The following is a 15,029-nucleotide window of genomic DNA, read 5'->3' as shown; positions in this document are numbered from 1 at the left end:
CATATCATCATATTTGTCCCATTCTCTTAAGCTATGACTATCTTGACAAAAATCATGAAGTTTGTTGATATCTATTTGGGATCTTACTGACAATTGCTGCATACTGTGGGCAGACCATTACCCTCTGGTCAGGAAAGACAGACATTCTGTTGGGGGAGACTGATTGATCTACACACATGGAGATCCACTAAGCACCTCCAGAACTGTCATACGAACAGAACACAACAACCGAGATATGTGCTCAATTGTGTTTAGATCAGGACTTCTGAGTCAGTCCTGTCTGAATGGGTGTGTCTACTGAGTCACTCCTGTGTGAATGGGTGGGTCTACTAAGTCAGTCCTGTCTGAATAGGTGGGGTTACTGTGTCAGTCCTGTATGAAGGGGTGGGCCTACTAAGTCGGTCCTATCTGAATTGTGGGGCTACCGAGTCAGTCCTGTATGAAGGGGTGGGACTACTGGGTCATTCCTGCCTGAAGGGGTGTGGCTATAGTGTCAGTCCTGTCTGAATTGGTGGGGCTACTAAGTCAGTCCTGTCTGAAGGTACATTAATTTAGTAGTTTTACAGGTACATTAAATAAGTGTCAAATTAGTGACATGAACTGTTCTCCGGGGCCATACATATCAATCAGAGCCTGCAAGATGTTCCTCTCGGGCCTACAGCTGACAGTAAATACATAACAGAATGATTGACTGGTCATCAGCCACAGCCACCACAGGGATGAGATGACCAGATATGAAGAGTTTAGTGATGAGGATGTAGATGTGGCTGATGACATTGCTAGTATGGTACATGGTTACTTGCCATTCTAACTTGCTAAGAGTTTACCTGATTGTTTTATGACATCAAATTACTTCAAAATACACATGCTTCACTCACACAATGTTTCACTGAAAACGTGATCATGTCTATATGAAAAACATCTGTCCTCCATTTCAATGAAGTTATTTTCAAGTAAATAACATGCAAACACGCTTTTATTAATGGTACAGAGACATCATGCCACTGATGTCATTGTCATACCACCCTCGTGTAACTATGTATTTATCTCAACTGTTGTTATTGTGTACTAATGATAAGAATGCTTCATAAGCAGACATTCACTTTCTACAGTTACAATAAAACTGTATTCATATTTCCGGACAATCTGCTCTGATCAATAGTAAACCTGTTGTGCATATTCTTGTCCTTTAACAAGTGAAGTCTGAAAGATCCATGTCAAATACATGCTATTCGTTCATGGTTCACCTATCACAGAGCTAGCCCAAGGTAGGAGTGTTCTTGTTACCGGTGACCAGGTGTGATAGTACTCATTAGTGACATATGATTGGGTTTAGAACTTCACTTTTCATAAAACAAGCAAAATAGTGAATATGAGTTTTTTTAGCTACAAGCCAAATGAAATTTCAATAAGCAAAAACATAATTCCAAGATCAATAGCATTTATGTTTCCCAACCTCAACTTAACGTGTAAATAATGACATAAATCAACTGTCAAGTCAAAACTTCAAACTGAGACCTTCAACATTTTGCAGTAAATACACTGAAATTATATTAATTAGTGGTCACTAGTTTAATAATTTACTTTGAATAATATTTTCATATGGCCAGACTATTGAAAACCTAAACTGTAAAGGAAATTTAACGGTGTCGTTTCAGCATAGTAATTTCAGCATAGTAAAAATCTTTAATACGATTGTGAAGCTGTTTTAATTTAGAAATTATGACACCTACTTACTGATAACGTTTTAACACACCTATTCATTTGTTCTCTGCACACTGTGCACAATATTTTATACACACACTCTGTAGTAACTTCATTTAATCCAATTTCAATAAACAGTATTTTTGCCCGTTTTCCAAGATCTTCACCTGACACTCACCACCTACACTGTGATCCTGATCCTGTGTTACAGCACAGGCAAACTGTAGTGCAAATGGTTTTGCGCAGCATAAAGAACACGACAAGTCTTCTCATTAGCGAGCAAAGGTTGGCAACGTACTTTCCTCGTTTCAGTTCGAAACATATTTTCCATGTCAAAATAAAATACCGCCACCATCAAAGGTACACTCCCATTTCTTCACTTGGCTATGCTCTTACACCATGTTTAGTAATTACTCACGTGAAATATGTTTTATTCAACATTTTAAGCACCACTCATGGTATTTCAGATCGTACTTCGCCTCCATTAACCCTGCCAGCTTCCAGTTGAACAGAGAGACGGAACATGAATAAGCAGAAATTAAAAAGAAATACCACATTGCCTAATTTTATCATGAAAATGTTGGAGTTTATTAGTCTTATATGTCGTCGCTATTGTTAGAATTTCTGTAATATTTATTCTACATAAAAACACTTCTGGCGTAATGGGTGAATGATGCAGGGGAGGTAACTATGAGTATTCTACATATACTACTGACAGAAAATAAGGGAACCAAGAAATTGAATGTAGATGACTTGGACTGTGACAGGGTCCGTTATCGTGGCGTATCTCCCAAATGCAACATCCAATGACAATGGAATTTCGCATAATGCATGCCCAGCACGTGCTACACGTGCATACAGAAGTTAACTCCTGTAAATGTACTGGAGAAGTCGCAATCACTAATGCAATAGAGATTGACACTTACTGACAGAAATGCCTCCGAGGCAGTATCTCGGTGAAGCAACAAAATGGAGAATTGTGGGGATGATAGAGGGGGAACATCATTATGTGAAGTTGCCCGGCAGATGGGTAAATCAAAAAGTGTAATTTCACGCCTCTGGGATAAGTACCGTCAAACGGGTGGGGTTGCAACGAGACCTGTGGTAGACCAAAATCAACGACACCACGACAGGTTCGTATCATTACGTTAATTGCTCTACGCGATAGGTTTAAATCGGCCCCTGCCATCAATAGAGAATTCCGCACACTCACTGGAAGACGCATTTCAACCTCAACTGTTAAAAACCGACTCTATCAAGCTCGTCTGAAAGCAAGACGGCCTTTTAAGGGTGTCACCCTTTCAGCTCACCATAAGCGCCAAAGATTGGCATGGGCTAGGCAGCATCAGGGACGGGCTATGCGCCACTGGCGTTACACCATGTTCTCTGATGAGTCAAGGTTTTGCCTATGATTCACAGATGGCAGAAAATGTTGTTGGCGTCGGAGCGGGGAGCAATATGCCAGAGCAGCAATTCTTGACCATGATCGATATGGAGATGATAGTGTCATGGTGTGGGGTGGGATTACACATGACAGACGATCAGATTTGGTCATCATTAACGGAGCCATGACTGGTCAGCGATGCGTTGACCAAATATTGCGTCCTGTTGTGGCTCCATTGGCTAGAGTTATCGGCCGAAATTTTGTATTCCAAGATGATAATGCCAGACCACATCGGGCCTGAATTGTCTCCGCTTATCTCCAACAAGAAGGTATCCAGACATTGGACTGGCCCTCTAAGTCCCCAGACCTGTCCCCAATTGAACATCTCTGGGACGTTCTTCGTCGAAGGGTGTACGCCAGGGACCCAGGACCCGCCAACCTGGCCCAGCTTGGTGCAGCTCTCCAAGAGGAATGGCGGGCAATACCATGGGCAACCATCCGGAAATTGATTAACAGCATGCCATCAAGGTGCCGTGAATGTGTTGCCCAACATGGTGGACACACCAGATATTGAACTTGATGCCTAAAATTGATTTAGTGGATATTTAAAGCAGTTTCAAATTCGCTATTACTTCATTAGTTCCCTTATTTCTTGTCGGTAGTATAGAATAATACCCTCCTGTTTCATCACTCAGTTGACCCGGAAGCTTTTGATCCGGAAGGACGGTTTGATCTACCACGAGTTGCGCTTAAAATGTTGAATAAAAAAAATTTCACGTGAGTAATCGTTCAGCATGGCGTTGGAAATGTGAGAGCACAACCCAGTGAAGAAATGGGTGTATACATTTGATGGTGGCAATATTTTATTTTGACTTGAACAAGATTTGTCGAACTGAAGCGAGGAAAGTATGTTGCCAACATTTGCTCGCTTCGTTCACATGTAAAGAAGACTAATCATTTTCTCTATGATACGCAGCCCATTTGTGCTACGGTTGACTGTGGTTACAGCAGTCAAGAGATGTATTCCTATGTTGTGTTCCTGTGTTACAACAGTCAAGAAATGTATTAATGTGTTACAGCAGTCAAGAGATGTGTTCATGTGTTATGTTCCTGCATTACAGCAATAAAGGAATGTGTTGATGTGTTGAGTTCCTGTGTTACAACAGCCAAGAGATGTGTTCCGCTGTAACAGCAGTCAAGAGACGTGGTCCTGTGTTACAGCAGTCAAGAAATGTATTAATGTGTTACAGCAGTCAAGAGATGTGTTCCTGTGTAACAGCAGTCAAGAGATGTGTTCCTGTGTTACAGCAGTCAAGAAATGTGTTCCTGTGTTACAGCAGTTAAGAGATGAGTTCCTGTGTTACAGCAGTCAAGAAATGTGTTCCTTTGTTGTCTTCCTGTGTTACAACAGCCAAGAGATGTGTTCCTGTGTTACAGCAGTCAAGAGATGTGTTCCTGTAAGAGCAGTCAAGAAATGTGTTCCTGTGTTACAGCAGTCAAGAGATGTGTTCCTGTGTTACAGCAGTCAAGAAATGTGTTCCTGTGTTGTCTTCCTGTGTTACAACAGCCAAGAGATGATGTTCCTGTGTTACAGCAGTCAAGAGATGTGTCCCTGTGTTACAGCAGTCAAGAGATGTGTTCCTGTGTTACAGCAGTCAAAGAGATGTGTTCCTGTGTTACAGCAGTCAAGAGATGTGATCCTGTGTGTTACGGTTAAACATTTGCGGTAACAAAAGGTATAAGAAATCCCCTCAACACCAGTAAAACATAACATGAGAGAAAGAGTTCTACTAAATCCTATGCAGCAACTGATCTGTTTTGGATGCAGGTTGATATTGATTAGTGGGGTTGAATGTAGGTTGAGAGATGACATAGAGGTAGACAGATGTAGATAGGCCGAATGACAACACAACTGTATTAAGTCTGTGTGTGTCCATGTGTGGGTCGTCAACACAACAACCAGCCTAGTGTTACAGCAGTCTACAGATGGGTTCCTGTGTTACAGCTAGTATATGGCAGTCTAGAGATGTGTACCTTTCTTGCAGCAGTCAAGAGGTCTTTTCCTGTCTTACAGCTGTCAAGAGATATGTTCCTGTGGTGCAGCAGTCAAGAGATGTGCACCTGTGTTACAGCAGTCAAGAGACATGCACCTGTGTTACAGAAGTCGAGGTGTGTTCCTGGTATGGTGCCCTCAGGCTGCCTAAATCAGCCAACTGTTCAATCAGTGTTGACAAGTACTACAAGTGATCTGAGGACTTTAATTACTGCAACCTGATTGTCTGTGTAACATTCCAGTCTACCAATTAGGTTTCCTTCTGGTTAACTGATGATGAACAAGAGAGTTAAGGGAAGTAATTTATGTACATCTGTCTTTGTTGTTTTTGTGCTGACTTGGCATTAATTTTCTGCACCAGCTGCAAGCTGTTTGTGATGATACAGGGTATATAAAGTTAACACAAACATAATTCAACATAAATGTGCATACTGGTAAATATTTTAATGTTAAACATTTTCCACATTTATTTCTTTATGAAAGCAACATAAATATTGATATGTAATGAAATTTACCTACACACTCTCAAAGAAGAGATTAAGTATAAGGTCAGCAGATGTTTGGCTGAACAGTGTAAACAATTCATCCGACAACTCATTTGGTTCAAACTGTTGCCATTTAGGACAAATAATTCAAATTAATTAAACATGGCTATGATGACAGGACACCTAAAACAACACATGTACTGTTATTTCACAATCTACAAATTATGTATGTAAATAACAGCTGATTGATAATTCAAAGGTTAAATAATTTACCTGTATACGCCTGAGCCCTCCATATGTCCAAGTTCCAACCTGTACCCATCATGTACCTCGCATGTACCCCACCTGTACCCCACTTGTACCAATCTGAAGTTCAATCCTAACATAAGTACAAATGTCTTCCAATGATTGAAAATCTATCAAAAGAAGGAATGACAAGACAAACTTATGTCCAAAGGATGCCCCTGCTGCTATAAGAAGTTCCCTTCACTGAGTATGCTCTGGTGATTAATTTCTATTAAACAACTTCACCAAAGGTCTGTACATCTGTGACTATGAGATGCACACCTTTCAAGTCCCAATGAAACACATACAAGCTTAATCCATTCTGTTGAGCAGTTTTTTTTGAGAAATGGATAGACTTCATCTCCTATTTCAGTATCAAAGAGAGAAATTCCACAAAATTTATCTAAGTTAAAATGTCTCTAAACATACAAAAAACTCTGAAATTCACAAACAAAATATGAGAGGAAAACCCTTAGAGTCTCCATAAAAGACACTTGTAAGCTAAATGAGTTTTGTGCCCCTTGTTCTATAGGACAAACAGGATAACTAAAACCAAATTCAACTAAGCTCAAACATCTGTAGAAGTGACAAAATTGAGAAATTGGATCAACAAAGTGTGAGATGCACACCTTTAGAATCTCAATGAAACACAAGTAGAAGCTCAATCAAATCTGTGGAGCAGCTTTTGTTTAGAAGTGGATATACTTCATCCCCTATATCACTACATTCAGAAAGAAATTCAACAAACTGTATGTAAGTTCAAACAGGATTAAACTTAAAAAGGCATTAAACTTAAAAAAAAATAAATACAAAATCAAAATCTGAGATGCACACCTTTACAGTCCCTATACAGCCCGTGTGTAATCTAAAGGAATTCCATACTCTAGTTTTTAGGAGAAGTGGATAACGTACACCCACCTTTCTCCCCACCCATTCCCAATTACACTATTATCATGGACAAAGTCAGCTAAATGTACCTAAGTTTAAACTTAAAAAAAAAATCCCCATTAAATTACAACAACAAAATATCAGACGCACCCCATTAGAGTCCCAAGAAAGCCCTTACATAAGTTCACTGAATTCCACAGAGCAGTTTTCGTGGAGAAGTGGATAGAGTACAGTCCCCGTTTCAGATGGATGGACGTACTGACACGAAGTGCGACCCTATATGGCAGGGGCATAAAAATGATGATTGATTGTAAAAAACATATTTTCAATTGATAATAATTTTGAGGTTTTAGTACAATACACTTGAATGAAGTAAACTAACCAATAAATTTGACGAATATTAATGCATAAACATGCCCTTAAAATCATAAAGCTATCTGCATTGTAAAATTTTAACCACTTTTATTGTTTAATTACAATTCCAGTGTTTCATTGCAAGACAGTATTAGTTCTTAATAAAACCCCAATAATTAGCAAAACCCCCCCACCCCCCCAAACTTGTACTTACATTAATGATCTGTATATTTTAATTATACTCGATAATCATTCACCACAATTATTCTGATAATAGACAGTGGATTTGATTTCCAGTTCACAACATTACATATCTATCATTCACTGTCAAAATACAAAACCTCTAGCAAAAATAAAACATAAGTTTCAGCAATACCTGTGAGACCTAATGCAAATACTTGCAAGCCTCAGGAGATTTTATCACTTCAACAATACAAGTCTGTCTCACAGTTCCTGACCTGTGTTACTGTCCTTTCCACCCATGGTGTGAATGTTTCCACAGCCGGTGACTGTGGACTTTGGAGATTTAGTGGTCCAACTGGATTTTTACTAGCCATGATTGAGCAGGCTAGGGGCTATTTTATTCACTGCTTGAACCCAGCCTTTTATGCAGAGCTAAAGCCTAAACATTCTCTGAACAGGTGTGAATCTCCCATTTAAATAATGCTGGGCCTTCATTCTGTGAACATGATAATGAAGGTTCATTCACTAATAAAACTGTCAATTCCTAACATGTTGTATATCACAATTATATACTTAGAAATATCAAAATGGCTGAAATATTAAACACGAAAGGAGATATTTAGCAAGTTGTTATTGACCCTTTGGGGAACACAGGTGCTTGCCAGCCTTGACCAGTTAGCCAGTCACTGACAGGTGATCATAAAGATATGTCAAAGAGATAGTAAGGTAGATCACACAGACTGTTGGTGACTATCGGAGTCACTGACCTTTTAGATAAAGATTGTGGCAAAGGTTTGTCACTAGGGAGAGCCGTATTTAGTTATATTAGTAAACAGGCAGTGACAAAAACACTCTGATCTTGATACTGTTAGGTTATAATATATAAGACTGTATTCAGAATTTAGTACTAATATTGTTTTCAAGGATCACACAGGTCTTGTTTGAAGGAATAAACAAAGATAGTAAGATGATGGAGGACAGGGATACTAATAACACTGTATACACAAGGACAGGGATACTAACAATGCTCTGTACACTAGGACAGGGATACTAATGACACTATACACAAGGACAGGGATACTAACAACGCTCTATACACAAGGACAGGGATACTAATGACACTATACACAAGGACAGGGATACTAACAACGCTCTATACACAAGGACAGGGATACTAATGACACTATACACAAGGACAGGGATACTAACAACGCTCTATACACAAGGACAGGGATACTAACAACTCTCTATACACAAGGACAGGGATACTACTGACACTATACACAAGGACAGGGATACTAACAACGCTCTACACAAGGACAGGGATACTAATGACACCATACACAAGGACAGGGATACTAACAACTCTCTATACACAAGGACAGGGATACTAATGACACTACACATAAGGACAGGGATACTAACAACGCTCTATACGCAAGGACAGGGATACTAACAACGCCCTACACAAGGACAGGGATACTAATGACACTACACATAAGGACAGGGATACTAACAACGCTCTATACACAAGGACAGGGATACTAACAACGCTCTACACAAGGACAGGGATACTAATGACACTATACACAAGGACAGGGATACTAACAACGCTCTACACAAGGACAGGGATACTAACGATGCTCTATACACAAGGACAGGGATACTAACGACGCTCTGTACACAATGCAGGGTGGTGAGACATGATTCCTTCAAAACACTTGCTTAAAGAGCAACCATGCACATTTTATGATATCATGCCAGCACCTCTCCTGACAGCTGCATAGGTACATTTTCATCTTTAACAATCCACCTTTGATAAATGCTTGCATACATAAGACAGTATATACACTGATCTTTCTTTTAAGTTTACAGACACTTCACCACTACTTGGCCTGGACATTGAGGGTTGGACATGGAAGGCTGAGCATGGAGGGCTGAACATGGAGGGCTGGGCATGTACGGCTGGGCATGGATGGCTGGGCATGGACAGCTGGGCATGAAGGATTGAGCATAGAGGGCTGGGCATGGAGGGCTTAACATGGGGGCTTAACATGGAGGACTGGGCATGGGGGGTTTAACATGGAGGGCTGAGCATGAAGGGCTGGACATGGAAGGCTGAGCGTGGACAGCTGAGCATGGACGGCTGAGCATGGAGGGCTAGACATGGAGGTTTGAGCATAGAGGGCTGGGCATGGAGGACTGATCATGGAGAGCTGGACATGGAGGGCTCAACATAGAGGGCTGAGCATAGAGGGCTGGGCATGGCGGGCTGGACATGGAGGGCTGGGCATAGAGGGCTGACCATGGAGGGTTGGGCATAGAGGGCTGACCATAGAGGGCTGACCAGGGAGGGCTGAGCATGCAGGGCTGAGTATGGATGGCTGGGCATAGAGGGCTGGGCATGGGGGGTTTAACATGGAGGGCTGAGCATGAAGGGCTGGACATGGAGGGCTGAGCGTGGACAGCTGAGCATGGACGGCTGAGCATGGAGGGCTGGACATGAGGGCTGAGCATGGAGGGCTAGACATGGAGGTTTGAGCATAGAGGGCTGGGCATGGAGGACTGATCATGGAGAGCTGGACATGGAGGGCTCAACAAAGAGGGCTGAGCATAGAAGGCTGGGCATGGCGGGCTGGACATGGAGGGCTGGGCATAGAGGGCTGACCATGGAGGGTTGGGCATAGAGGGCTGACCAGGGAGGGCTGAGTATGGACGGCTGGGCATAGAGGGCTGGGCATAGAGGGCTGACCATGGAGGGTTGGGCATGGAGGGTTGGGCATGGAAGGCTGAGCATAGGGGTTGAGCATAGGGGCTGAGCATTGGGCATAAAAACACTCATGTGACTGGAACTTTCTTCCAGCTCGACAGTCTACAGTTGACGTGTTCCCTTGCTATGAATACCATCCAGGACTTAATTCTCATTTGTTAATTGTTATGGTGAGAAAATTACTCATATTTGATTATCAAAAACATGAAAACTCAGTAAGTCAGAAATGTACAGCAATACTGATGAAGCATGACTTGATGAAGTACATACTACTGGGGAGAAAAAAATAGAATGAAATGGAATGGGTGGTGAAACAATAATTGAGCTACATGCACTCTTTGTTTAATTTGTATGACTATGGAATGCAGCTTGCACCACTCTCACAGTAGCACATAGTTGTGACTGAAGGTTACCCAGCTCTGAGAAGACTGACTGGTTATACCTCGTTAGCGAGATCCCATAAATGAGACACCCAACTGTAAGGTAGTGAATTAGGGTGCTTAATTAAACAAACACAGCCAGTCTACCCGCTTAACAATGGACACAGTCCACCATGAGAAGTTAATTAAGGAGAATAGACCAATAATTCTGTTTTGAAGATTCTCAGAGAGTATGTAGGTTAGAAACTGTAAAATACTAGTAGGGATAGTCTACTCAAACATTGCTTAACATGCATGTTACCTTTTGAGGCAAGCATGGGTTGCTGAAGACCTTATCTAAACCAGATCTTCAAGGGCAATTGATGATGAAGTATGCAGGAGGGTACTGTAATTAAGAGGCTACACCTTACACCCCCTAGACAGTCACTGAGACAGGAAGAAAGGTGCTTTGCATCCTCATTTACCAGGTCATTGCATACTTGAAAAACTAGGCTAATTATCCCATTTCTAATTTGCAAGTAAGCATGCAAGTATTTTACTGAAACAAAGTTACATAAACACTCCTGCTATTCACCCAGAAAGGGTAAAATATGACATATTTGGATTGATCTATTTTATATTCCTGCCTAAATTTTATATTCTTCCCTTCCTTTGATAATGGTGATAAATATTATACATTTCAATAATGTTATATCACAATGTGTAATGACACAGCCACTTCATATGTATTGTGTTAAATTCCAATGATGGTTCTAATGATGCAACACTGCTGAATCAGTTAAACAATCAGCGCAGGATATACCTGCCACCAAACACACTTAGGAACCCTGGGACGCGAAGTTCATTCGGTTTGTATTCACCCTGCTTTATAACTGGCACAGATGAGTCATTGTCAAATATGTCGAAGTATGGTTCTTTCTACCACTACCAGAGTTGAGGGTGGTTTGGTCCCTGTACAGACTTGGTGATGGACTCATGAGCACATCATGTAAATGTTCAGCATTTCAATAACTTCTAACTGGCCTTTCACTCATATCTTTACCAACAATCAGTTAATGTTCCATAAAAACATTACGAGCACAAATATAGGCACATGTAAACGTTCACAACTGTACAACACCTGTTCAAAACACTTTTTGGGACTCCCACCCAAAAACGACTTGAGTGATTTCACTGGCTTACAAGCAACTTACCTTCAAATAACTCAACAAGCCTCTCAACATATAACACCAAATCAAGAGGAATCACTCTGACACAAAGTACTAATACCAACACAGATCAATATTAGAGGGAGAAACTTAATTGCATTAAATTAGTGCCAATTTACCACTAAAAGTACAAAGAGAAATGTGTCGTAAACAGGAGGTGAAGTGTCAAAATACTGAAGGACTGGGAACAGTATAATGATCCACTCTGGAAATTTGTTTACATTTTGAAACCGTCAATAAGTTGTTTATAAACGCCACTCCCCGTTTGAATCAATTAACTTACCAAATACAATACTCCCCTCCTCTGATTTAGATCGTTTTTGGTCAAGAGGACCAGTTCCCGTTGAAGTTCTTTCCGATCTCAGAACATCATGAGTCCTGACTTGCACAAGACAGGACCAAATGAAACAGACAAGTGTCAGTTTCCTTATAGATGGGAATCCACACGAATTCTTCATACCAGGTGCAGTTGTGAAGAAGTGAAATAATACAGAAACATTGACACGTCTCCAATCACCCAAAACAACTGCAGAGTCTACCACCCACTTTATATCCAAAGTACATCCGTGAACAACATTAGGAAGCGAGTGAGTGTTATGCGTTCCATTGACACTACACACCGCGTGGATATATCTAACCACCAATACGAGAGGAAGTGGTAGCGTATACTATGTACAAAACGACTAGTGTTATTGGTGAATTTCTTTTGAGACTGCTGTTTGACGGCAAGGAATATAAGATCAAAGTTTGATGTATCTACATGCTCTGAGGATGCCATGGATTGTTGTGTTTGATGACAAGCTTAGATTATGAAAAGAGTGCGTTGCGTGAAGCACTGTTTAATAGCTATGTGTACGCTTCTGGTTAGCCGAGAGCCGCGATGCGGTCCTATACAGTCAAGACATGGTGATGCAGGGTCATGTCTTGACTGTATAGGACCGCATCGCGGCTCTCGGCTAGCTTCTGGTTCGTTAGTGCTGATGTTATTCAGAAAAATATGTGTGGTATAATTGTACTCTCTGTGACTACACTACAAATACAACACACGCACTTCACCTTCGCCCTCGAGCTGTGTTGTTCAAACACATGGTTGCATGAAAATCCAGACCTCAAAGAAATATCAATCAAACGACGGCTTTCCCTTTTCACATCAAAATGACTGGTCCATAACATGTAATAAACTCTATGACAAACAGAACTATTGTGCAAACATTTTACGTCAAGCACGATACAAATACGATACAAATTTATGAATCATACATTTAAGGACATACACATAATAGGTATCAAAAGTTGTTCAGGAAACTGTATGTGGGGTAGTGTGTTCGCTTTTCTCAAAGGAAGATTGAATGTTCGTTTGCAAAACGCACAATGACTATTCTTAATAAACCACGAGTATATTATTGACTAATGTCCACCTCTTTGAACTTTGTTTTAAGATAGCGTATTATGTCGACTGCACTTAAAACATTAACTCAAATGGAATATACTATCACAAAACACAATCTGCCTGAGAAGGGTGGGGACAAATTGATACAACAGCTAACAGGTGCCCATTTGTGAAGATATGATTGGACAGGGACGTCATGTGACTGTCATGGCAGCCCCCAGTGTAGATCTTGTTGTTTGTAACTCCTTGCATTTTTGCTCTATGGCGTTCAATTTTTACCGGAGTCATTCTGTAAAAGAACAGACTTAGCCAGACACGTGACATCTGAGCCAGTTCCTGTGATAAACTAGCATTTCGGTAGAAACTGAAAGCTTTAGAACTATGTTAAGACGTATCCAGGCGACCTGTTGTCGTTCTGTTATCGCCAGGTTGTAGCCATTGCACAGACGGCTTGGCTCACAATTCCGTAGTATTTCACACACTGACACAAAAGCTATATTATACGAGAGTTAAAGTCAAGCTGTCTGTGCAAGCGCTAACTGGTACTCGGCGATAACTGGTCTCCAGTCAGTACTGATTGTTTGTTCAACGTTTCACCAGCAATAGCTAAAGCTAAGCTAAGTGACATAGCGTTCTCTAACATAGTATCTTAGCCAGTCTAGAGACTGTTATCATTCTTCCATAATATTAGTTCAGTAGAAATTTTATGAAAACTTGGCATATAGTATAAGTGGCAAGTTTTATGACTAAATGAAATTGAATACTTGTTAACCATTGAAAGACCAACCAAAACCAACCTTCGGGAAAGTGTTATTTTTGGACAGAATGTTTTTAAAAATTAGCCACATTCAGTAAAACAAATATATTTCATGACTAAGGGAATCCAAATGGGGTACTTGTTGACCATGGAAAACCTAAATAAATGTCATCCTTGGGGAAATTGGCATGTTCATGCAAAATTCTACTGGAGTTGCAGGTGTACAAGAACACATTTGTTATCAGCGATTATTTTAGCAATAATAACAGAAAGAAATCTGTAACAGCCATTTGTGTGTCACAAGGAAATACTATATTTATGATTAAAAATTAACTTTCTATGTGCATCTATATACACTGAACCACAATAGAAATGTCGCACAGATAGTGGTTTCCTGAAGCACACACTTTAATTCACACTCAGTGACAATTAAAATGATGGATTGCATTTAAACTTGACAAATATGGCTCACACATTATGGGAAATCACATTTGTGAGCTTACACAAATAATATCAACAAGAAAGTTATCATTAAGATACCTTATGTCAGTATTTTGTGGGGCCTCCATTGGCATCAATGAAAGCATTGCATCCTCTGTACATGGAATGAATTAGCCGGTTGATGAAGACCATTGGCTCTTGGGTCTATACTCTGTAAAATGGCTGATCGAGTCAAGCTGTAGTTGGCGGCTTTGGAGGTCATTCAGTCTCCTTTGAATCTTGTCCCAAAGGTATTGGACTTAATCCGTATTGAGTGCATGCTATTGTAGGGCATGGATGCCATGTTGTCTTAGGAGGTTAAATGTTGCTCTGGCAGAGTGGGCACGAGCATTGTCTTGCTGGAAGTTGTGATTTTTCTAACATCCAAAATGTGGTACAATGTTGGGTCTTATGGACTTGGTCAATATAGTGGGCAGCTGTCACATCCTTTTCTCATCCTGTACCAAGATGCTGGAAAACCACAATGTCAACTGCCTGGTTCAGACTGACCGCACCCCACACCATGGTGCTTGGACCAGGCCACGAGTATCTTTCAACAATGCAGTCACTGGAAAAGTTCCCAAGTCTTCACCATACTCTCATTCTGCCATTGACTGTTGAAATACAATATCAGCTTGCATGAGATAAAAGCACAGTTCGCCACATAACGCCCATAACAATGCTGATTTGCCCATTGAAGTCAGTTTT

General features: G+C 40.7%; 1 protein-coding gene across 4 annotated transcripts in view; it reads right to left on the bottom strand.

Annotated features, from left to right (window-relative positions):
• Positions 1-12,360, bottom strand: part of LOC137274697 (stromal interaction molecule 1-like) — a 77,738-nt gene extending 65,378 nt beyond the window's left edge. For 2 of the 4 annotated variants that reach the window (XM_067808042.1, XM_067808043.1), the window contains exon 1: positions 11,978-12,333. In XM_067808042.1, coding sequence (XP_067664143.1) covers positions 11,978-12,152 — 175 coding nt within the window. In that variant the 5' untranslated portion in view covers positions 12,153-12,333. Of the gene's footprint in view, positions 1-11,977 lie in introns of all 4 variants that reach the window. The other 2 variants (XM_067808044.1, XM_067808045.1) reach the window with 2 other exon arrangements.
• Between the last annotated feature and the right edge of the window lie 2,669 nt (positions 12,361-15,029).

The sequence above is a fragment of the Haliotis asinina genome, chromosome 2, assembly GCF_037392515.1.
Source record: "Haliotis asinina isolate JCU_RB_2024 chromosome 2, JCU_Hal_asi_v2, whole genome shotgun sequence".
Taxonomy (NCBI): domain Eukaryota; kingdom Metazoa; phylum Mollusca; class Gastropoda; order Lepetellida; family Haliotidae; genus Haliotis; species Haliotis asinina.
The sequence above is the reverse complement of the archived record's forward strand: the minus strand, read 5'-3'. Positions and strand labels throughout refer to the sequence as shown.